Source organism: Drosophila mojavensis, unplaced genomic scaffold (assembly GCF_018153725.1).
Source record: "Drosophila mojavensis isolate 15081-1352.22 unplaced genomic scaffold, ASM1815372v1 contig_80, whole genome shotgun sequence".
Taxonomy (NCBI): domain Eukaryota; kingdom Metazoa; phylum Arthropoda; class Insecta; order Diptera; family Drosophilidae; genus Drosophila; species Drosophila mojavensis.
The window spans coordinates 5761116-5784713 of record NW_025318906.1 but is presented as its reverse complement, the minus strand read 5'-3'; the positions used below and the strand labels follow the sequence as shown (position 1 = coordinate 5784713).

General features: G+C 41.9%; 1 protein-coding gene across 4 annotated transcripts; it reads right to left on the bottom strand.

The window, feature by feature from the left end:
- Positions 1-1919: 1919 nt before the first annotated feature.
- On the bottom strand, positions 1920-23200 carry LOC6578872 (kinesin-like protein KIF13A). 4 transcript variants are annotated; one of them, XM_044010980.1, is made up of 19 exons: positions 22056-23200; positions 18019-18106; positions 17782-17945; positions 17169-17685; positions 16528-17104; positions 15895-16470; positions 10997-11311; positions 10845-10886; positions 9072-10737; positions 8866-9011; positions 8411-8440; positions 7902-8004; positions 7705-7827; positions 6667-6681; positions 5658-5720; positions 5159-5569; positions 4195-4782; positions 3818-4129; positions 1920-3758 (listed from the first exon to the last, which is right to left on the bottom strand). In XM_044010980.1, the coding sequence occupies exons 1-19, from the start codon at positions 22108-22110 to the stop codon at positions 3679-3681; spliced, it is 5871 nt and encodes a 1956-aa protein (XP_043866915.1). In that variant the 5' UTR covers positions 22111-23200; the 3' UTR covers positions 1920-3678. The 4 variants fall into 4 exon arrangements, with proteins under 4 accessions (XP_043866915.1, XP_043866916.1, XP_043866917.1 ...); XM_044010981.1 differs by lacking the exon at positions 6667-6681 and having other exon boundaries at positions 22056-23199; XM_044010982.1 differs by lacking the exons at positions 5658-5720; positions 6667-6681 and having other exon boundaries at positions 22056-23199.
- Between the last annotated feature and the right edge of the window lie 398 nt (positions 23201-23598).

Here is a 23598-nt window from a genome sequence, read left to right as displayed (position 1 = left end):
ATGTCGGCCAAGTCAAGGTGAGTACAGATGAATAGTACAAGTTATTAACACAGCTGCGCCGAAATAGAAATGGAGCTCGATAATTGAAAACAAAAGGCGGGTTTTTGTAATTTTTTTTTTTTTTTGTATATTTATAGATTGTTAAGTACATAAATTGTTGTTTTTTGTTGAATACTCGAATTGTTGTTATTCTTGCATTTATTGCAATTTTTTTTTGTTTTTGCTGACATTAAATATACTAAAAATCGAAGTATAAATTACAGAAATTGTTGTGTCTGTGTGTTGTATGTGTGTGTGTTTCTTGTCTGTTTTTTTATGGCGTTTGTTTGGTTTTTGTTATTTAATGCTACTAAGTGAAACTTTACAATAAAACAACTGCATATATATTTAAAGAGAGCTCAAGTGTGTTGATATTTGTGTTGTTGTTTCTGTTGTTCTTCTGTTGTTGTTGTTGTTGTTGTTGTAGTAATTGGTGTAGGGGTCGATTGCACAATAAAAGCATTTGTTTTGCTAATTCCATTTGTTTATTCAACTTTATTCAACGTTATTTGTTTTAGTAGTTAAGTAGCTGATGTGGCCTACAATTTGTAATTGATTTTGTATTTTGTATTTTAATAACATTTATTTCGTTGACCGTGCTAAAAGCTCTAAAGTGCTCAAAATTACGAATATTTGTGACTTTTGTTACTTTTACGAATACTCTTCTTTCTGTTGTTTTTGTTTTTCTTTATATATTTTTTGCTTTCAAAACTATCCACATAAAATTGCTATGCTGCTCTTCTGCTAATTGAAGCCAATGCCATAAACATCTATTCATATCGAGCTTATCATATATAGTATATATATATATATATTATATATTTTGACTGTGTGTGTGTGTGTTTTGTTTTTTAGCAAATCATATTGTATCTACATTTGACTGCTCTGATAGTTAGTCCAGGGCAATAGCTCCTCAGATGTGCCATATAAACAAAAACTATTCTCTGCTTTATTAAGGTACCATATTCTTGTTGCTTTAAGTATTTCCAATCTATATATACTATAACTAATATACATATATGTATGTGAGTTTACGATCTAGAAGTGGCTAGCAAGCATTTCTAAACTCTTTCTCAACTATTTTACAAGACATTGAAAGCGCTTTTGGCGTGCCTCTAAATTTAATTTCATTATTTTTAGTTAATTTATAATTCATATCATTTTTTTGGAATATCTCTCATATCTTCAAGCTCTATTTGAATGTTTTAAATTACGCTTATTAAATGCATTAAATTTCAGTAATATTTTATTAATTCTTGTGCTAAAATCAGAGAGTTCTATTCTGTAACCAAAACTTTCGAAATTCAACTCAAATTACGGCTTCTACTTATTAATTGCACACACATCAAATATTTAGTACTTTTTTTTTTTTGTTTGGAAATTATTTTGAATGCTCTTTGAACATTTTGGAAATTCAGAAATTTAAATTTTCAATATTTTTGCGAAGCTTCGGCTTAACCCGAAGTTATAATTCGATATTTTAGTTGACTTTTCATGTGTATCATATATATATATATATATATAAGTATATATATAATAATTATTTAATTTGTATATATATATTGTAGTTTATTATAGCTTGCTTTTGAATTTTTCAATTTTGGACGTATTTTCAAGTAAATATTTTTTTTTTTTTTTTTTTTTTTGGTAGTTGATGCAAGTAGAAAACACAGTTCGAAAATATACATATGTATACCTAATATTTAATATATATTCATGCATATTAGTATATATATACTGGGGTCTGCTTGGCTGTTAGTCGATCCAGTATTTGGGTTACTTTTACTCTTCTTCTTCAACTTCTTGAACTCAATATTTAGTCATTCGGTTTTGAATTTTGGTATCTAAGTGTAAATCGCTTGTTGTCGGTTGTAGTTTTATATTTTTTGTTTTTTTTTTCCATATTTTTTTTTTTTTTTTGTTTGTAAATTGCAATTTATCTCAGACTCAGTTTGGAGTGTCTTGGATGTCTTGGTTGTTGGATGGATGGATACGTTTACGTACAAACGTTTCGTCAGCCGGTTTGCTGTTTTTTATCATTCCATATACATATTTCACTTTATTTATTTTTGTTAATATATAGATTTATCTTAAACATAAAATCGAATATTTAACGCAATTATTGCTTCATTTTCATTTTGTTATTTTCACGTTGTTCACAATCTGTTGGACTAACGCAAGCCTTTCATTCTGTATCAGTGTTTGGTTAATGGTTCACAAACATAGTCGCACAACCTTCAACATTGATCGATATATGTATATTTATAAAACTAATAATACTTAAATATTGCACATCGATTAGCAAATTAAGAGAGAGAATAGAAATAAACAAAAACGAAATGTGTATAGCAAAATGAAGTTTATTTAAATATACATATAAATGGAAAAAATTATAAATACATCACATCAAATAATACAATTAACATATATGCCAAGCTTCTTGTTCTCGAAAACAAGATACAAGATTAAGTCCTTAATCTTGAATCGCCTCTCTTGCAGCATACATGGAATATGTTATTATATACTAATATTGTATTGGTTTCCTGTCGGTACATATATATATCTATATAGATAAATGCGCTAAATAAAATGTGAGCTCAATCAAAGGGGAGATATACATATCTATATATATAGAGATAGAGAAAAAGTATTGCATGTCTGGTAAAACTTACAGCATAAATATTTATATACAACTGATTTCATATATTTTTAATACAGTCCATAACAATAAAAATAAGCTCATAGTAGTATTAACCAAGTCACATTGATATATAGATCAAGATATACAAATATATAAAGTAAAGTTTCGTACATACAAAAAACAATTTAACTAAACTAGGCAATCAATTAATCAACCGGTACAAAAATATACGTACATATATATATATTAAAAAATATAAATATATAGTTTCAGAATCAAATTCTTGCTTTATCAAAAAGCAACAAAGATCAATTAACTATGGAGAACGCAACCAATTGAATTGAAAAATAATAATCGTCATTAGGAAACATTCACGCAGACACGAACGAACATAATTATAAGCTACGATTTGAAACTAAGTGTCTATAGATCCAAAGTGTTTGTGGTATTGCACTTGGTTAATGCAACTACGCAAACGCTTCGCTTTGCTTAGTTAATCCATTAAGAGCGAGTCGAGCAGCTGGCAGAAGAACGGCTCGACCACTTATCTAATTTTTTTTTTCTTTTCTTGCAATTGCTAGTTAGAGTCGCCGTAGACACCGTCGTACAAATCATACATACATATCAAAGCGTCCGATTAGGTGTGCTATATGTGTGTGTAGGGGTTTGTGTGTATAACTGCGGCATATGGTGCAATTGATAGTTAAGTTAAGCTAGCGTGGTGTATGGATTGGTTAATGCTCCGCATTGTTTCGTTGCTGGACGATCTGGAATCGTTGGCGACCTTAGAAGGCCGTCGAACGTCGATTCGCATAACACTTCTTGACGTGGCTGTTCGCATCGGCAGCGCTGCTGGTTGCACGCAATCTGTGGCAGGTTGTAGGAGTTGCAGTCGTTGTTGTTGCTGCCACTGCAGTCGTATTCACTCCTTTGCTAACCAACGTCGATTGCCTGCAATTAGTCCAACGCTGCAGCTGATGCGAACATTTCGGATACAATCATTTGCGCGCTGACACATTTAGCGATTCGCCACGGCTCTTCGATCGCGTCATTGAGCCGCTCATCGAGGTGCTCATCTCTGCAAAATAGTAAGGGTGAGTCAACGCCGCCTATATTGTATATCGCTTTGCTGCCCACCTTTGCTAATGCTGTTGCTCTTCTCGGCCGCCTTGTAGGCGCGCATTGCCCTGCCCCGCTTGTCCAGAAGCAACTTGTCGGCACGCACGAAGATGCCATGCTTCGGCTTGCACTGGAAGTACTGTATACCCTGTACGGTGCCATCATTCTTGCCCGTGGGCGTGTCCAGCTCAACGCCGATCCAGGCGCCGGGCTGGAAGTGTGTGGTGCCCACAAAGCTAATCACGCCGCTGGTATTATACGGACGTATAAGCACCGATTCACCCACCACAATCCATTCAGGCAGCGTCACATCCGCATCCTTGCCTTCATCTATTAACAGAACGGAATAATAAAAGAACGACTCCGGATTTTGCTTTCATTTCTATGATACACACCTTCGACCTCTGTGCTGCTCGACATGAGGCTGGCATTCGCATCCAAATAGGCGCCCAAGCCCTCCATTTTGGCCACCGAGGCGCGTTGCAGGTTGTTGTTGCGTGTCACTTGGCTTGTGTGATTGCTGCTGCTACTGTCGTTGTTGTTGCTGTTGTTGTTGCTGCTGTCGCCATTGCTCGGTGGTTGCGTTGATGACTTCTTGCGCCGCATTACTTTGCCCGCTGGCAGCTGCTCCTTGACAATGCCATCGCCCTCCAACTGCTGCTCCACTGCCTCCTGCTCCTGCACTTTGTTACCATTCTGATTGTCTGTGATTTGCTCGTCTACAGGCATCTCCGACTGTTGCTGCTGTTGCTGCTCCTGGCTCACCTTTCCGTTGTCCACGTTATTGTTATTGGCTTGCAGCTGCTGCTCGCATTCCTCGTCGCTTTGTGCAGTTTCTTTGGGCAGCTCCAACGGATGCGTGGCCACTTGTTGCAGCTTCCTGGTCTCAATTTCATGCGTTTTGGCTTTTGGCATGTCCTTGAGGAAGGGATTGACGCGCGGCTGTCGATTTGGCGGCGAGTTGGAATTGTTTCGCTCGAAATCTATAAGCAATAGGCATATATAGTACAGGTGTGTGTAACAGATGTCCGTTCCATGTGATTGATATTGATATTGTGTGATTGATATGTTAAATGAATGTGTAGTCCTTGATTTTGGTTTATAGAACTGATTTTATTTTTTTTTTTATATATATACTTGAAGCACTTTTGCACTAATTTTGCATTTACAGAGGGGTTCAAGGAGTTTAAGGATTTTCACAAAAAACTTTCAAAATGGGTTCGAAACGAAACTCGAGTCAATTTAAGCAGCACTTCAAGTGGAATTTTCAAAAAACGAAAGAGAAGCATATGTAGTTGTACCCAGCCTAACCAGTTCGTAAAAACCCTTACATAATATATATATATGCTCAGCACTCACCTGGCGTCTCATCAATGCTCATGGAGCGCATGGAGGTAATATCCTCGTTGCTTAGATTATTGCAGGATACCGCCTGAGAGCCGTAGCCGCTGCTGGTGGACGAGCTCATGCTGAGCGTGGTCAGACCAGTTAAGTGCTTCATATTCGCATTGGCGCTGGATGTGTAGCTCAAGTAGCTCTGACTGGAATGACTGCTGACGTCCATGAACGAGTCCATGGTCTTGGAGGCAGTTAGCCGGGAGCGCGTGGCCAGGCTTTTGTTCTGCTGCCGCTCCTGCTCATACTCGGCGGCATATTCCGAATCGCTGTAGCTATCCTCGGGCTCCTCATCCAGCGACCGATGGCCGCCCAGCGGCTCCTCGTGCAGCGTGGTCATGCGCATGCCCAGCAGCTTGCTCGTGGCCGGCGATGCTGTATGAATAGAAGAGCAAAGGATTAGTCAGTGTCTGCTGGGATAACTTTAGGTTAGCTACAGCTTAGAGCTAGACAAACCACATACGTTTCGTTGGCGCAATTCTCAATGTGTTCAAGTTCAAATTGAGATTCAAAAATGTTGGACGCGCTGCATTCCACGGGTATCAAGGAAGACAATGATTATGTAGTTTTGTATGTTTAGTTACAATGATTCAAACGAGATTCGATGAGCGATACAATAGATAAACAAAACAAATCAAAACTAAACGAAAAAGAAGAACGTAACGCACTAGCTGAACAACGGGCAACTAGTTCGCCACACAAATGCAACACAAACACTAACTAGATAATAAGAATTACTAAGAATAATAACTATATATATATGGAACTAGGTCAACAAATTGATTGCTCGAAAATCGTGCTATGCGTGCGCTGCTGTGAATGGTGCGCCAAATAGGGGTAAATTGGAAGACACAGAGACAGATATAGAGAGAGTTATTGTGTAGGTGTGAGTGTATAGAATGAATGAGCAAATCGAAATACAATGAATGCAACATATCTGATTATATGTAAGACTTTAATGATGTTAAGAGTTGTTGGTATTAGGATTTGCATGAGAGATTTCGATTTGTGGTTGAGGAATGAAAGAAATACAATGAATGCAACATGGATGATTGATAATATGTAATATAAAGACTTTAATACTGTCAAGAGTTTTTTTTTGTATTTCAATGATACGAGATGTCGTTTTATTTTCTTATTTTTGAGGGGAATGAGAGCTAACGTTACAGAACTAACAATAATACTACAAAATTACTAACTAAATTCGTAGTACTAAATACACAACTCCCTGGCGCTAAAATGATGGAAGTTATTATGGCTATTACATATGATATATGGTACATTAAATGAGTTCAACATTTATGTTTAGCTTGTGTTCTTTGCGATCATGGCTGACTGTGCGACTGCATGTGTCTATGTGTGTATGAGTGTGTGTTTGTGTGAACAACAGACAAACTGAAACGCCAACTAACAATTAATGTATTTTCAATCAATCTTATATTTATGCACTTTACATTGGGGCCAGCCTTTACCTGACAGTATAGCGCCTGTGTGTGTTTGAATATATATTTTGTATATATATTTTTATTTTGAACGATAGTCAAAATTGTTTTTGCAAATTTGTTTCAAGTTGTTGAGAAAGCACAGAAGAGAGTACATTATATGACATATGAAAGTAGAACCAGACATACATACGAGTTATACATAATAAATAGATAGAGATCTGAGCGTGTGTTGGTGTTAAATATGTGAGAGCGTCAAATGATAGATATGTATGCCTGTCTGCATGTATATATGTATGTGGGACAATCAATATTGATGTAGGTATGTCAATTTATGTGATAAGCTCTGGATGAATTGCATGGAGCTCAGGTGAAGAGTAAGAGTAATGTGCATCTGGAACTCGTTGCGAAACAGTTCGAGTGGTTGTGTTACTTGTTGTTGTTTAGAGTTGTTGCTATTGTGTTGCATTGAAGCAAAAGCCAAAAGTTGAACTTTAGAAACAAGTTTGGAAGCATTAATTGCATTTAAATCATTTTTGTTTTGTTTTTTTGTTTTTCGTTGCTTGGGCATAATGTATATTAAAAGCAGTTTGGTTTAAAGGATTTATCTTGTTATAGTCAACTGTCAGTACAAGTCAGCTACAAGTTATACGAATACGAATACATAATAGAGTACGCTAGATATATATATATATATATGTATATACTTCTTATCAAATCAAGGCTAATTATTACAATTTTCAAAGGGAAATATACAGATATATATTGTATGTACGTAAACAAAGATAAATCCCTTGCTCTAAGGCATGACAGCAACTAGATCGCACTTTAAATTGATTTTGATTTTTTGAGTTGCTGCGCATAAGCAAAAAATACTATATAGTATATATAGTTTGTTTATAGTTAGAGATTATATGTATGTAGTGATACAAAAATTAGTTTTGATTATATGGTTTTTTTTTTTGTAAACGTTTGGAAAAAGTTGCTCAAAATTAAAGGTGAGTTTCGAAATAAAATTGTTGTTTATAGCTTTCGCTATATGCTAGACTGCCATTTCAATATACATACCAATGCCGAAGGCTTTCCCTGGGGAGTCGTCGCTGCTGCCCTTGCCGCCAAAGCTATGCCGATTGCGTATAATGCCGCCGTTGCCAACGCCTGCAGCTCCTGCTCCGCCGGCGCCGCTGTGTGCTGCAGAACAAGGCGTGGTCCATTAGTTAAGTAAACAGCATAAATAGATAAGCATATAATATCAAATAACATACCTGGTGTGAATTTGTTGCCCAGCGCTGTGTTGTTGAGATCCGCAAAGGACTCGGAGCGACCCACATTGAGCAGCGACTCCATGGAGGCATCGAACCGCATGATCTGCATAATTTTATTCATGAGTTTCTTAGCATCACAAATAGCGTGTATTTAATTTAGCATATTCATAACAAATGTTATTTAACAAACGTATATGAAAAGAATGTTGAAAATAAAAAATAAATAAAGTAAAACAAATCAAAAATCATAATGAGAATCAAATTAAGCCAAACACAACCGGCGAACGCGCACAAACAAATCTTGGGAGCAGGAAATACAAATATAAACAAAATACGAAACAAAAACAAATAGAGAGAGAGAGATACAAACACACACACACACACACATACACACAGAGAGAGGCACACACATAGAGATTGCCGAAAGTAGTAGAGGAAAAGTATTGCAATTATCTCTAGAAAGCATAGTTTACATAGTGTTTCGAGTACATTGCACACAGATTACTTACACTCCCGGTTGTGGTGGTTTCTTTGACCGTCTGTGTGCGCAGTGAAAAGCGTTTAGTTTTTTGATGTTGTATACACAGCACAGGGCAGTTAAATATGTACACGCACAAACATATAGATTTTTTTTTTTTTTTTTTAGATAACATCAATATACAATTGCAGTTTGGTTAGGCGCGCCAAATTTTGGTTAGTTTTGAAATTTGATATTTTTAGTGTGCGGTGTGAACAACATAATTGTTGTTGGGTTAGATATATTAGTTAGATTTTTGGTGAAAGCGCATAGAGATTGTGAAAAGAGAAAGAATTGCGGTTTTTAGTCAAATATTTGTAAATTGTACAAGTTAAAATTTTGCTAGCGGCTGCTTGGGGTGGCAAGGTGTAAGCACAAAAGGCACGAGAAGCTTAGCACTTTGAGCTGTTGCGAATGCGCTTAGCCTGCTTAGGCGCCATCACATACCTGCGAGAAGTTCGGCACGCTGACTGTCTTGCGCATCGAGAGCGGCTGTCCGTGCGCCGTCTCCAGTTCCTTGACGGCCACGCTTTGGCGCAAGCGATCCAAGATCAAAATGCTCTCCACAGCCGAGACGCCACGCGTGTATTTCTCTGCGAAAGTAAAATAAAATATGAATATGAACTTATTCACTCTATAAATGAATTGCTCACCTATATAGGTCTCGCCATCGCAGGCGGAACAATCATCGCCACTAGCTGCTAGCTGTGCCAATGATTCGCGATCCTCCAGCTCCTCAGAGGCCTTGGGTATATTTGACACTACTTCGTAGGTGACGCCGCTCTGCCAAATCGCATTCTCGCCGCGCACCAGCCGGAACTTCTTCAGTCGGTCGGTTAGCGTCTGTCCCTTTTTGATGTTTATGCTGAGACGCTTGCGCAGCACCAGATCCATGGGCGCCGGATGCGATAGACGCACTGTGGTGCGCAATATTAGATAGATGCGTTCGTTGGCTTCGGTCACGCGGTTCAGCGCTTGACTGTCGTGCATGGAGGAGTCCCAGCTGGCCACGCAGCACACATCCTTGTCCAGATGCTGCAGGATTTGCAGGGTATAGAATCTATGGCCATGCTCCTTGGAGAGAATGGAATTGATGCCCGCTATGGACAGCTCATCGTTTGTATTTTGCGCGGAGAGATCATCGCCGTTTAGATTGAGAAACAGCACGGGCACATGCGGCTCCATGCCAGCGGGTGGATCCCAGGAGGCGGGAGCGCCTGGTATGCCTGATCCAGGTGCCGGCACCAGCACGGCATTGCGCTCCTCGGTCAGCGAGACCCACTGATGCACCAGGCTAAGCTCGCGTTCGCGTTCCTGCTCGTTCTTCTCCTCCTTCTTGATAAGCATCTGTATTTGCTGATCCAAGTATTGGCGACGGCGACCCAGCGCCTCGCTCCACTTTTCGCGCAGCACTGTCAAATCCTCCTCCTGGTAGGAGTCCAGCGGTCGCTGTAACCGTGAACGCACAGTCACACTGCCGATGGCCACATTGACTATCGACTGACAGATGATGGGCAACGTGCCAGAGTTCTGCACAGGCTTGACCCGCACATTGACACGACGCTGCTGACCCTGGCGCAGCTGGTAGATGCCTCCGGTGAGAACCTCATTGCGGTTGGTAACCTCCACGGGTGAGTATTCGCCATTATCGTTTAGCTCGTGTATTTCCACCCACAGCTCGATTTTACGCGAGAGTTCCGCCCAGCGATCGACAAGGGATCGTGCCTTGGCCTGTTGCTGCTCCACCTCCCAGCCCTTGGACTTGGAGAAGCCAGCACTACGATGTCCCCAGACCTCAATGGAAAGTGCGCCCTCGATGCAATGCTCCAAGAACTCCTCGTTGATGTTAACCGTGAAGTCTTTAGTGTGCTCGAATTTGAATACCATATTCTGATCATGCGTTGTCGATTCGGCATTGATCACAGGCACCACCACCTCCTGGTGGCCCCAGAACGTGTACTGGCAAAAGACAAAGTTGGATAGCGAGAGAGGCAGTCCGGAGGCGCATTTGATGGTCACTCGGCAAGTGATTTGATTGGCCATCGGATCCACGGGATCATCGTATTCATCTCGCGAATCTGCCGACGAGGTCTCCGACACCGATTCGCACATCCGATCCTGCGGCATTTGGCCAGCAACACGTTGAATTTCCACCTGCAGACGACCTGCCACCTCGCCCTGTTGACTAATGATGGGCGTATGATAGTCCAGCTTGACATCGTGGAACAGCACTTCCAAGTAGACATTGGCCACACCAATGAGATTGTGATTCTCCTGCGACTCATAGAACGGATCCTGTGGCTTGCCGCTGTCCTCGTCCTGCAAATGCAACACAGCATAAGTTTAAAGTATATACATCCATGGACTTCGATTGGTTATGTTATGACTAGATTGTGTGTTTCATGGAGTGGGGACTTATAAATTACCTTGTCATCGAATTCATCATCTGAGAATGTCTCGATAAGGGGCTGTATCAAGGGTTAATTGAATGCGTGTGCGAATTATACACAAAGTTTCATGGTTAGTACGAGAGACAAAAAAATGGAAAATGTGATGCAGTAAATGAATAGCCACGCACCAGTCCGTTAAGTATGCGCTCCTTGTGCTCTTGGTACATCTCACGCATGTCTATCAGTTTGTTCTCCAGCTTCTCCATGCTCCAGATTTGGCTGCCCGAATTTGTGCGTTTCACCAGAATTGCGGGTTCGCTGACAAAAGCTCCACGCCGTCGATTTGGACTCAAATTTGCTGGCGGAATTTGCAAGGTCACCGAGAATTTTGTTTTCTTCTCCATTTCCTCGGCCAGAAAGTTGGCCTCCTGCACCAACGAATTGGCTCGCATAATGTCGGTTTTTAGCTGACCCAACGAACGTCTGAACATTTCATCACGTTCCTAAAAGCAGAGACAATTTGTAGTCACACACGTGTGTAAGCCCTCAAAGTGTACATACGCGTTCTGCAAAAGTAAAGTGAAGTTAAAGAAATTTCGATACAAATATATCACAAACCTCCTAACAGTGTTGAAGTGCTGCTGCAGTGTCTTCTCCAAGACGCGGTGAACGTGGATACAGCAAAAGACGTCAAAACTACTTTTGTGCCAGCGAAATTGCAAAGAGGAGCCCCGGTCACACACCGGAGGCCACGATCAAAACAGCTGGGCAACCAGCTGAGCAAATTAGCTGGGCTTTTGCAAGGAAGCTCAACTGGTTTGTGTCTTTGGAATCGTCATCACCCAAGAAATATAGCATACTTCTAGGGCGAAGTAATATAAAAGAGAGATGACTACTGACAGTCTAGCAGCAGAATCCGAAAGGATTAAGGCAGTAATGCAGAGCAGACTTGATGCACGTATGGCTGAAATACGTGCCAGAAGCAGTGATTCGTCCCTGAAGAAAATTGATGTGACATCCATCCAAGGACCGAAAGCATCAAGCATAAAACGCAAGCAGTTAAGCTCACCTGGAGCAGCTAGAAAAATCTTCTGTGCTCGACCAACCGAGCACTAGCAAAGCTGCGGCAGCAAGACAGAACAAATTTGCACTTCTTGATCAAGATGACGAAGAAGATTGCGAAATGGAAGTGACCGCAAATGCTGACGATCAGCAGCCAGCCGAAAAACCCAAGTCTCGACCGCCCCCTATTTGGTGCCCGGACATTAAATCCGTTGCCAAACTTCAACAAGTCATTGACGAAGTCATCGACCCCAAATCGTATGTAATTAAGCCCAAAAGGAACAATATTGGAGTCCTTACTAATTGCAGCGATGACTACCGGGCGGTGGTAAAGCACCTCTCAAAGATAGGACTGCAGTTCCATTGCTACCAGCTGAAGGAAGATAAGCCCTACCGAGTCTGCGTAAAAGGACTGCACTCAAGCACGGACGTAGACCAGATAAAGTCAGATATCTGTCTGAAAGGGCATACAGTTGTTAATGTATTTAACCCGCTCAGTCGGATTGACAAAACGCCGTTAAATATATTTTTTGTGGATCTGGCGCAGGCTACAAACAACAAGCAAGTACACGATCTTCGCATTATAGCTCGTCAGAGATGCACGGTTGAGCTCCCGAGGAAATTCAATGACCTCACGCAATGTCACCGTTGCCAGGAATTTGGGCACACACAGCGCTACTGCCACAAGGCTCCCAGATGTGTGCGATGCGCCGGCCAACATTCCTCCAAGGATTGTCTGCGAGCAAGGGACCAACCTCCAATCTGTGCTCACTGCGAAGAACAACACCCGGCGAACTACAGAGGCTGCCTCGTCTACAAGCGACTCCTAAAGGCACAGGCTCCCGCGCAAAAACGTAACCCGGCACAAACGTTCAACGCTGCCCCGCGCTGGGCTGATAAAGGATTCCTAACATTGCCCACTACAGTGCCCACTAGCGGACTAACATACGCCCAAGCTGCTAGAGGAGAAAAAGCCCAGCCAGCATCTAATAAGCCCGATCCAGCTATTATTGAGCTTCTTCAACAGCAGCAGCGACAATTTGACGTCATTAATGCTGAAATCAAAGCAATGCGAGAGCTGCAAGCCCAGCAAGCAAATGTCTTGACCAGCCTTATGGCTCTCATAACAAAACTCAGCTCCAAATAATGTCGCTTCGCGTGGGCATATGGAACGCTAATGGCCTGTGCAGCAAGGCTCAAGAATTAGCCGTCTTCCTATCACGGAGAAACATCGATGTCATGCTGATTGCAGAAACACGTGAATGTCCCACGCTAAAAATCTTTGGATACGAACACTATCACGCTCATGGTGGTGGAGCAAACAGTTTTGGAGGATCGTCGCTGCTTATCCGCTCAACTCTGGCACACACACCATCGACTCAACTCTCAGACGCTACACTCCAATCCTCTGCCATTTGCCTTTCTACATCAATTGGCGAGATTGAAATCGCATCGATATACTGCCCGCCCAACGCAGATCTCCGCGTACAAGACATCGCACAGATCATCAATCGAAGAAACCAAAAAACGCTAATTGGAGGCGACTGGAATGGTTGGCATCCATTTTGGGGCAGCAGCAGAGCGAACCAACGCGGAGAGACAATATTCGACGCAATTCAAAGCGCACAATACTCCATCCTGGCCACGGGAGCTCCCACACGCTACCCAATAAACGGACACCATCCCTCTGCAATAGACTTCGCCATCTACAGGGGAATAGGTGACAGACTCTTGAGCATCGAAGAATGTCTCGATCTGTCTTCAGATCATCTTCCGCTGATAGTCACCGTCCACGCTCACCCACAACCTTTCCCGATCAGACAACGCCTTCTTCCCGCTGGGTCGGATCTAGCAACCTTCAAGCTCACTCTACACTCCTCACTGCACCCGGAAATAGAACTCCGCACTGCAGAAGACGTAGAGCACGCAGCAAATAGAATGCAAGATGCTATAACAGAGGCAGCGCTGCTAGCTGCACCGGCTGCTCACATTCAAAAGCACTCGCACTACAGCACTCCTCTCACCCCGCACGTTCAAAATCTGCTTGAATACAAACGATGGACAAGGAGCCGCTGGATCAGAACGCGTATAGCCAGCGACAAAAGCAGATACAACGAAGCCACCAGACAGCTCAAAGTTGCCCTGGCCCACATGCAATGTACGCGTATTAGAGAGGCGCTTGAACGAGCAGATACTCCAGCTGGGGCGGAATTTCAGCTATGGCGATATACGCGCAATATTAAAAGGCAGCCTCTGCGTCGTCACCCCATCCTGAGTGCTACGGGTGAGTGGCTTACTGGAGATGAAGCGCAAGCCGAAGCCTTTGCTGACCACTTATATGAGCAATTCTCGCCGCTCCTAACTACCGAGCAATCAGATCTTGATAGCATCAGAAGGACTGTGAACTCTCCTACCCCAGAAGGTATCCCCATAGAAGCATGCACAAAGGCAGAGGTTCTCAAGCAGTTGAAAGCTGTAAAAGCAAAAAAGGCGCCTGGACACGACCGAATAGATGCGAAAGTTATCAGGGCATTGCCTGATTCAGCTATTGATTACTTTGTAGTACTATGCAACGCTATCCTTCGCACTCAGCACTTTCCGTCCTGCTGGAAACGTGCTGAAATAATCATGATCCTGAAACCTGGTAAACCCGAAAAGGAAATTGCTTCCTACAGACCTATCAGCTTGCTACCGGTACTCTCTAAAGTATTCGAAAGAATACTTCTGCGAAGAGTACTGAATGAGCTGAGTCGAAGAACAATCATACCGGAGCATCAATTCGGCTTCAGGAGGCAGCACGGAACGCCAGAGCAAGTGCATCGTGTGATCAACCACATTCTTGGCGCGTTCGAAAACAAGGAATACTGCTCCGCAGTTTTTCTCGATGTCAAGCAGGCATTCGACCGGGTGTGGCATCTGGGTCTCCTTGACAAGATCAGGGAAAGCCTTACCTGTCTCCCAATTCAAGTTGCTGGCCTCTTACTTGACAGGAAGAAGCTTCAAGGTCCTAAAAGGACACGCAAAATCCTCGAGTCGACCAGTTAGAGCAGGCGTGCCCCAAGGTAGTGTGCTTGGGCCAACATTATATACACTTTTACACCGCAGACATGCCGTTGCCTCCCAGTAACAGCGACACGCTTATAGCGACGTACGCAGATGATACAGCCATACTGAGTCGCAATAAATCGCCCGAAGTAGCCTCTAGTCAAATGCAAGATTACTTGCACGATCTCAATCGGTGGCTAACTCGCTGGAGCATCGGAATCAACGCCCAAAAGTCCACGCACATCACATTCGCAACCAGAAGGGGAGCCTGCCCCGAAGTGACTCTAGGAGCTCCAATACCACGGGCAAACAAGGTGAAGTACCTGGGAGTCACTCTGGATAAGAGACTGACCTATGGCCCGCACATAAGTGAGACAGTCAAAAAGTGCAAATACAAATTAAAAAAACTCGACTGGATGCTAAGAAGCGACAGCCCTCTGTCACTACGAAGCAAGAGGCACATTTACAACTCAATAGTGGCACCTGTTTTCACTTACGCAATGCCTTTATGGGGGTCTGCTGCAAAAAACAAACATAAATAAAGTCCAGACCACACAAAACAAAGCACTAAGGACTTGGACCGGAGCCGAATGGTACGTCAAAAATGAAACCCTGCACACCGACCTCCAGATGCCGACAATTGCTGAGCTCATTGGCCGACACAGCACAAGATACGCGGACAGAATATCCGCCCACCCAACCCAGCTTGCAGCCAATTTAGCCACCAATACTATCAACAGAAGGCTGAAAAGATCGCATCCCCTAGACCTGAGAAGTGACCTAAATTAAATTAAATTAAAGTAACTTTTTGCAATAAAGGCATTTAGCCACTCCATTAGTTAAGGTACCCTTACAAATGCGCCATAGAGTTTACGACAAAAGCTGCAATAAAACTATATTAAAAAAAAAAAAAAAAAAAAAAAAAAAAAAATTTGTAGTCATACACATACATATTTCGAAGTTTACTTTCAACTCTTACCTGTGCCCATTTCTCCACTCTCATTTGCGAGGTGGGCGTATTGGGCGTTACCTTGCCCATGCGTAGCGGATCGTAGGGCGCATACGGTGCGTAAGGTGTGCTGGGTGAGAGTATATTACGCAATTGCTGGAATTGACGTTCGTACTCCTGTCGCTGCTTCTCCAGCGCCACCTGTTTGTCTTCCTCATGCTGCCGCTCGAGGCGTGCAATTGCCGTCTGTATGGGATCATTGCTCAGCTCATTCTGCATTATCTCATCGCGTGCAAAATTGTAATCGATGAGCTGCGCTGGTGTCTGTGGCTCCGAGGCGCACATGCTGGTATTATTGCCGATCCGGGGCGAGTTGACTCGGAAAAAGTGATGATTGCCCCACAAAATACGATCACCATTCTGCAGGGGCGTCTTCTCCACCACAGCAGATCCATTAACAAAGCAGCGTGCACCCTGCACGGGCTCCATAAACAAGCCGCTGTCTTCGATGGTGATCACACAATGCTCCGGCTGTATACCAAGACCCGACAGCTGTATATCCGGTTGCTGGCCACTGATGCTGCGACCGCCAATTAGCGTGCGTTCCTGGAATGAATTAAAGGCTTAAGTGGACTTTCAAATATCAAGGCAAGTAGAGCCTACCTTCAGGTAGTAAACCAAGAGTTCGTTGAGGGACGGATCTGCGTTTAAATTGACCAGGTAGTACTTGTTCTTCTCGACCTTAATGCCGCTGGCTTGCACACTGATGCCCATTTGCTCCAGCGCCTGCTGTCGCTCGTTTTGTATGCGCTCCGTTTTCACCAGCTTCTCCTCCCATGTTTGCGATATTTGCTTCATCAAATTCTCACTCTCGGCCAACTTGTCTTGGACATCACCCACGGGCGAACCTGTGGCATGCTTCAGCATGCTACGCAACGTCTCCACTTCATGACGAAGTTCACGAATAATACGTGCATTGGGATCCTCATTGACCACAGCATGGTTGACAATGCGCTTGGCTCGATCCGCATATCGCAGTGTGGACAGGGTCTCCTCATAGTTGTCTGCCGAGGGGGAAATGGTGGCCACCATAACTGTTTTGGAATTGCCGCCGAGGTTGTCTTTCAGCAACCAGGTCAGCACGGAATCTCGATAGGGCACAAATTTATCGTTGCCGCCTTTCTTGCCGTTCGTTTGATCGGCCAGCTTGGAAATGACCAGGCCCAGGGTGGTCAGCGATCTGGAAGAACATATAGGAACAGAGTTAACAAAGATAGATAGAGATCTTTATAGCTATAGCTCACTTGTTAATATTGGAGCCTTCCTTGAGTCGATCACCAACGGCGCCCGTTTTGACCGCACGCTCGGAACCAGCCAAATCGACCAGAGACATGCGCGAAACTTTCTCTCCACTGACGCCGGTTGCCTGGTCGGTGAGTATTTGTGTTAGCACGACTGAGAAGACGGCATGGGAACGCGATGATTCGGCATTCATGTTGGTGGCAGCCACCGTACGCGATTTGTTGCCCTCGGTCATGAGGTTGTCTATATCCTGATACGATGTGACAGCCAGCTGCGACAGCCCATCCACATAGGGGCCCATAACATTATGTTCGCGCACCTTCAGCGACTGCTTGTTGGGCTTGGGATCGAGCAGGTCGTGCACTTTCTCATTGTAGATCTCCATATAGGATACCTCCACTTTGTACATGAGTTCCGGTGTCGATTTGTTCGCTATGGCTGAGAAGAGTTTGTCGCAGAGGCGCGGTATAATGCCCTTGTTCTCCTGTGAGCCCATCATTGTGTACGATTTGCCAGAGCCTATCAAGAGAAACACAGATAGAGAGGGAGAAAGAGAGAGTGAAATGACATTGTGAGTCACGTTTGTGTTGATGTCTTACAGCTTTATACACTTACCTGTCTGGCCGTAGGCGAAGATGCATGCATTATAGCCCTGAAATGCATTATCCAGTATATCACGTCCCACACAATCGAAAACCGTCTCCTGTGACGCAAAGCTGTCATCTTCGGGATTCAGTGAGTAGAAGCAGTGATCGAATGCAAATGTCTTTGGTTGTTTTCTGCATGAATCAGAATTAAACAGTGAGGGGGTCTGAACAACAACAACAACTATGCCAAGATTAATTAGCTTACCTTTCCATCTTTTCCAATGTTGGCGGATTTTGCAAAATCGTTTGCTGTTTCTCCATTTCGACAATGCATTTTGTACCCAATTCAATTTCTGTAAAACGAATTAGATGAATATTATAAAAATTGATATACATATATTATAATGCATGTAATGTGTATATGTTAAGTGGAATTCAAGTTATTTTCAGCCCAAGGTTGATAACGAGTTCAGAATAGCAATGGAAAAAAATGTATATATATTAACTAAATGTATATAGAATTTATATATGATAGATATGTACAGCCGGTTGCTGGCTGATTTCGTACATATGTGCGAAATTATAACAACAATAAGTGGAATATTATTGTATATACACATGTATACATTATGTCTGTACATTGTATAATCGAGCGATAAATGACTATATATGTATATAGTATATAGTATATATATTTCTTTGTATGTAATGGCAAGTCCAATGCCTTAGCGCAATCTTTATGTACATAAATAAAAACGCGAACCTTTCAAATAATTGCAATTTCAGAAACGACAGCAACTACAACAAAAAACCGACTGTTGCCTAAAACGTGCAGCGCAATAAATATTCTGGTCTGAAATATTTACAACTTAGAGCTAAACACGGATAAAACACCGCAATAAAAATAGAAGTGGAATTTGCTAAAATATTTCAGCCCGTCACGGCTGGCCATTGTCCTCTGCACGTAAGCGAGCCAAACAATGAAAGGGCCAACAGACATCCTGCCGCATGCAGGTCATAAAGTGCCCAAAGTACAGTGAAGCCATTAGAGATTAGTAATTCAACTTAATTAGTAACTAACTGTAGTTTACCTAATAGTTGAATAGCTCCCACTTGCTGTAAGCGCTGACTAGTTATAGCATATTGATGGGCCTATTTCTCTATTCAACCTCATCGAACTCGTAAACTAGAATAGCTAAAGACATGCCATTTGTTGTGTGGCTCTCTGGTATAAGTAGCACATACATATTCAAGTCAAGTCTGGTACACATTTCGCCCAACTCCCCCAAAACAGGTCGGTGGGTAGACCTATATTATGAATTATTAAACATAGCTGCATATAAACTCTACTGGGGCATAGCTCCAACTGAGCACACAAGCAGCTCACCGAAAGAAATTTAGTGGATAATGTAACAAGTTTTCTAGATGTTTTATAAATTGTACTCAAATATGTTCATATGACCTCAAATTAAATTGTAAACGTTTCGCGAGAAGTGATTTGCCTTGGCCAGGCTTTACTGTACTTTACATGCATATGGCTAACATCTGCGTGCATACAAAACACACACACACACACACATACACACAACAGTCACTTCCGTTGCAAAACCAAAGCCGACATGACACGCAGGACATTGGCCAAAGGCCAGGCCAGGGCAGAGCAGCCAGAGTTGAGATATTGAGAATGTTGGAGAAACCACAAAGGACACACATCAACAGGGCCCATCAACGAGTTGTTGTGGCTTCTGTGCGTCTCTCTGTGTGTGTGTGTGTGTTGGCCGTAACAGTGGATTGCTATAAATTATTTGATGGGCTGCCCCCAATTGTGAATTGAGTTTTGGTCAGTTGGCCAGCTGAGGCTGAAGCGTTTTGATTCGCTGTTCAGTTCAGTTGATTTGGACATTTCTTCAACTTAACCTGAAACTGTGGCAGACGCGTTTGCCATTGTACAATGTTGAAATTAACATATACACACCAACGCACACTCACTCACACACACACACATAGAGAGATTTGGATAGACATTTGGTCAGCAGGCAGGGAAAAACAGGTTAAGCTTTTTGGTTGCTTTCGCGCTGTGACTTCATTTCAAGCGCAACTGTTTGCGTTACCTCAATGTGTGTCTGTGTGTGTGTGTTTGCTGTGAATTATGTGTATGTGTGTATTTCTATAAAGTTTTTACTTTACGCTTTGTGACTTATGAAGAGGTCGTTCGTCAACAGCAATATGGCCGAAAAGCGGAACGATGCGTAAGATGTCAAAAGCAAATTAATTACAAAAAAAAATTGATGGGAAAAACTAAGCGATTACGTGTGTAATAAATATGGCTATATAGTATATTATACTAAATATTAATAGTACAAATATGCGTGTATATCAGTCCTTATCAACAGGCCGATAAGAGTGACGCGCATAACTATGTATGAATGTACCTTGTTCCGCTTATCAATCGGACATTCACACATTCACACATGTACACACACATATTCGCTCTCTCTCTCTCCCATGACTTGAGAGTGAATCAAGCGCATAGAGGGGGGCATGACATAAAGCGGCCCCTAATAAAGAAGTGACTGTGTGAGTGTGAGTGGAAATAGCAGCAGATGGAAGCAGAGCAAAAGGAACCAGCGATACACAAAACATGACAAAATACAGAATACAAAATAAATAAGTAAAAAAAAAATAAAAAACACATGCGAAAAGTAAATGGCAAATGGCAAATGACTTCCACTTGCCAAAGGGGCGCAAATTGAATGCCGCTGCAGAGTCTCCCTCCCCCCATAGAGTCCACATTTCCGTTGCATTGCCTACTGACTGTGTGTGTGTGTGTGTGTATGAGTATGTTTGTGTGTGAGTCATGGATAAGCCAAATGAATGATCGCCGTTGACATTGGCCAAGTGGAAACGCGATGTTTGGCTTTTATATATATTTGCAATTGCCTTTGCTGTGCTTTGCTTTGCTTTGCTTGCAGCACTTGCAACACTCGCGTCGTCATTTTCACCTCATGAAAAATTAGCTGGAAATGTAAAGCGTTTGTTACGACAGCCAGCCAGTCACTCACTCACTCACTCACTCAGTCAGTCAGTTAGCCAGTCAGTTAGACGCTCTGCAAGGCTGGCCATTGCAAAAAAAAAAAAGTTGCTGGCGTTGCATTGAAAAACGAGGCGACCTTTGCAAAGGAAACAGCATTTGCATGAGAAACAAGAACGCAAAACCCATCTATACTGAAGGGCTAACGAAGTCGAAATACCCTAGTTGATATATGACTAACACTTCTTAAAGCTTTACTTCCGGCATATATATTTTTCTATACTAAATATAGCAAATATCGATGATAAATCGCACACATTTCAAAAATTAGTAGAGCTCCAAGGATTTAAGTTTATCAAATATGCATATTTTTAGGAAAAACCCCAACTTTTATGTATTTATATAATTTTGATAGCGCTAACGGCGACAAACATATTTATAATTGTCAAGGTTTTGTCAAGATGTTTGCTAAGATATAAGAGATTAACTTGGTTAAGAACAAGTATTGAAGATATAAGTATATAATGTATATTTCGAGTATATTATATATAATTCTATATATATTTATATGTTTCTTTGCTTCAGTATATAATACATATATTAGTTCAGCCGAATCACATATATTGATTTGACAATTAGTCAACCATGCTCCAGTTTACGTTTTAGAAGGTTTATACTGTACAGTCATCCGCAGAGTACAATATAAAAGCTGTCAACATCACCAAGTTACATTAAGATAGCTTGAAAACGGAAGAGATTAGTTTGAGTGGAAAAATTGTAGTAGTAGGATAGAGGCAAATACTTCCAGATACTCCAAACACCCCACTTAGAGCCATAAACTATATAGCTTATTTGTATGTGTTGTGCTACTTATAATACACTTGTAATCACACCTACACACACACACACACACACACTCGTTTGTGCTGCTCCGTCATACCCTTAGCAAGGGCAAAGAAAAACAGCTAAGCTCGCGACTCTATGCAAATTTTGTTATCCCCAAAAATAAAGTACAAGCACAAGCACAAGCACACTTTATAAAGGTATACAACACACATATAAATATATGTATATAGAGAAACATACATACATACATATATATGTGTGTGTACATTCAGCTGACTTATGCATTATTGATTGCAGCGCAGACAAAAGAGACAAAGCTGAAAGGAAGCCCTGCCAGCTACTGCATAGACGCAGACCGCTGGGTACTTGGTTTTAGCTTTACCGTTACAATTTCTTTTTGTTTTTGTATTTTCAATATTACTTACCGCGCCGATTGAAGGGTCGCACCCGCACAGCAACTTTGATCTTATCACTTGACATCTTGTAGGCCTTTTTAATATATATATACTCTCACTTTTAATTAGACGCTTTGACGCCTATGCTTTGAGTAGTTCAGTGGGTGAATCATGCAACCACCAAAACTCAATACATATACATATATATATATACGCATAAAGGGATATGGCTGGGACGGTATTCTTGTTGTTTAAGTTCGCTGATATTTTGTATTTTTTTTTCACTTCTCTTTATTGAGCTCACTGAGAATTATGTGTGTGACACGCAATCTAATATATTTTGTTAGGCAGGCAGGTGAGTCACAAAGGCGAGGGGGAGGATGGGCGCTAGAGAGCCTGGAATAGTGAGCGTTTCAATTAGCGCCACGCACACGCCTAAAAGTAACTGTAAATGGAGCTATAGCTGTATTTGTTGTTGTTATTATTGTGGCAGAGGTACGTCATGTAGTGGGGGAGCTGTTTCCATTTCATTCTTGACTTGCGCTATTTATTACACAAATACGCACACGCACACACACTCACATATGTAGACACTATTATTATTTTTATTATTGTTGTGGCTGGTGTGTACTGGAATTCAACTGTATTTGCACGCGTTATTATTTGGGCAGACGTTTAAATATTTGCCTTAAATTATATTACTGCTGTCTCCTAATTACGTTGATTAGTTTATCCTGCATTTGATTTTGTTTTTGCAGACAAATATAAGGCGCGCACACACACATACACGAACACGCAGTGTCTTCGCTGGACTTTTGGCAAGTAAGCAGGCGAAAAAGAAGAGAGAAAAAAAGATACAAGCACTGGGCGCTCCACCGACGCCCGCGCGAAAAGTCTCCCTCTTGGCCGTTTCTTGACTGTGTGGACTGTGACTTTTTGTTGGAGAATCGATTTTTATGACTCTTTTCCTGAAGCTGGATTTTTATGCTGCGCAGTATTTGTTCTCGTTTTAGACTCTATTTCGTTTAGCAATTGCACCGTTTTATCATTGTCGTTTGCGCGTCGTTACATATTATTATTATTATTATTTTCTAAAATTATTTTTATGACGATTTTATTTTTCGCGTCATCTCACTTCAATTTTTGCTATTTTATAATGGTTTCTCAACCTGCTCTGACTGCCGATAGCGATTGACATTGTTTGCAAGTTCCAGCGCAACCCTGGCTGCAGTGCTGCCACTTGATTTGAGTGTGACCGCACTGATTTGAAAAGCAGGTTGAAGAGCGTTGCCAGCTGTTTGCTAATGTTGCGCGCTCAATAGGCTTTTGTTCAAATAGTACTTTCACTTTATTTGAATTAAGTAACATAAGTATTTTCTCTCTTGCTTTAATACTCTCAAACTTGCTTTGCAGAATATTTTTCAATTAAAATCTTATCGTACTCTACATCGATCAATGTCCCTACTTATTTCCGTACCTCTCTCTCTCTATCTCTCTCTCTCTCTCTTAGCAGCTCATTAACAACATCCCCCTTTCTCCTTCTTGGTGTCTGTTTCCTACTTTATATAATGAA

Bases quoted from the DNA above. Each gene is read 5' to 3' on its own strand.
- LOC6578872 (XM_044010980.1), bottom strand. From the start codon at position 22,110: ATGTCAAGTGATAAGATCAAAGTTGCTGTGCGGGTGCGACCCTTCAAT. The intron at 17,686-17,781 runs GTAAGTGTATAA...TTCTCTTGATAG, and splicing joins CTTCGCCTACGGCCAGACAG to GCTCTGGCAAATCGTACACA. The intron at 4,130-4,194 runs GTGTGTATCATA...TTCTGTTAATAG, and splicing joins GAGCAGCACAGAGGTCGAAG to ATGAAGGCAAGGATGCGGAT.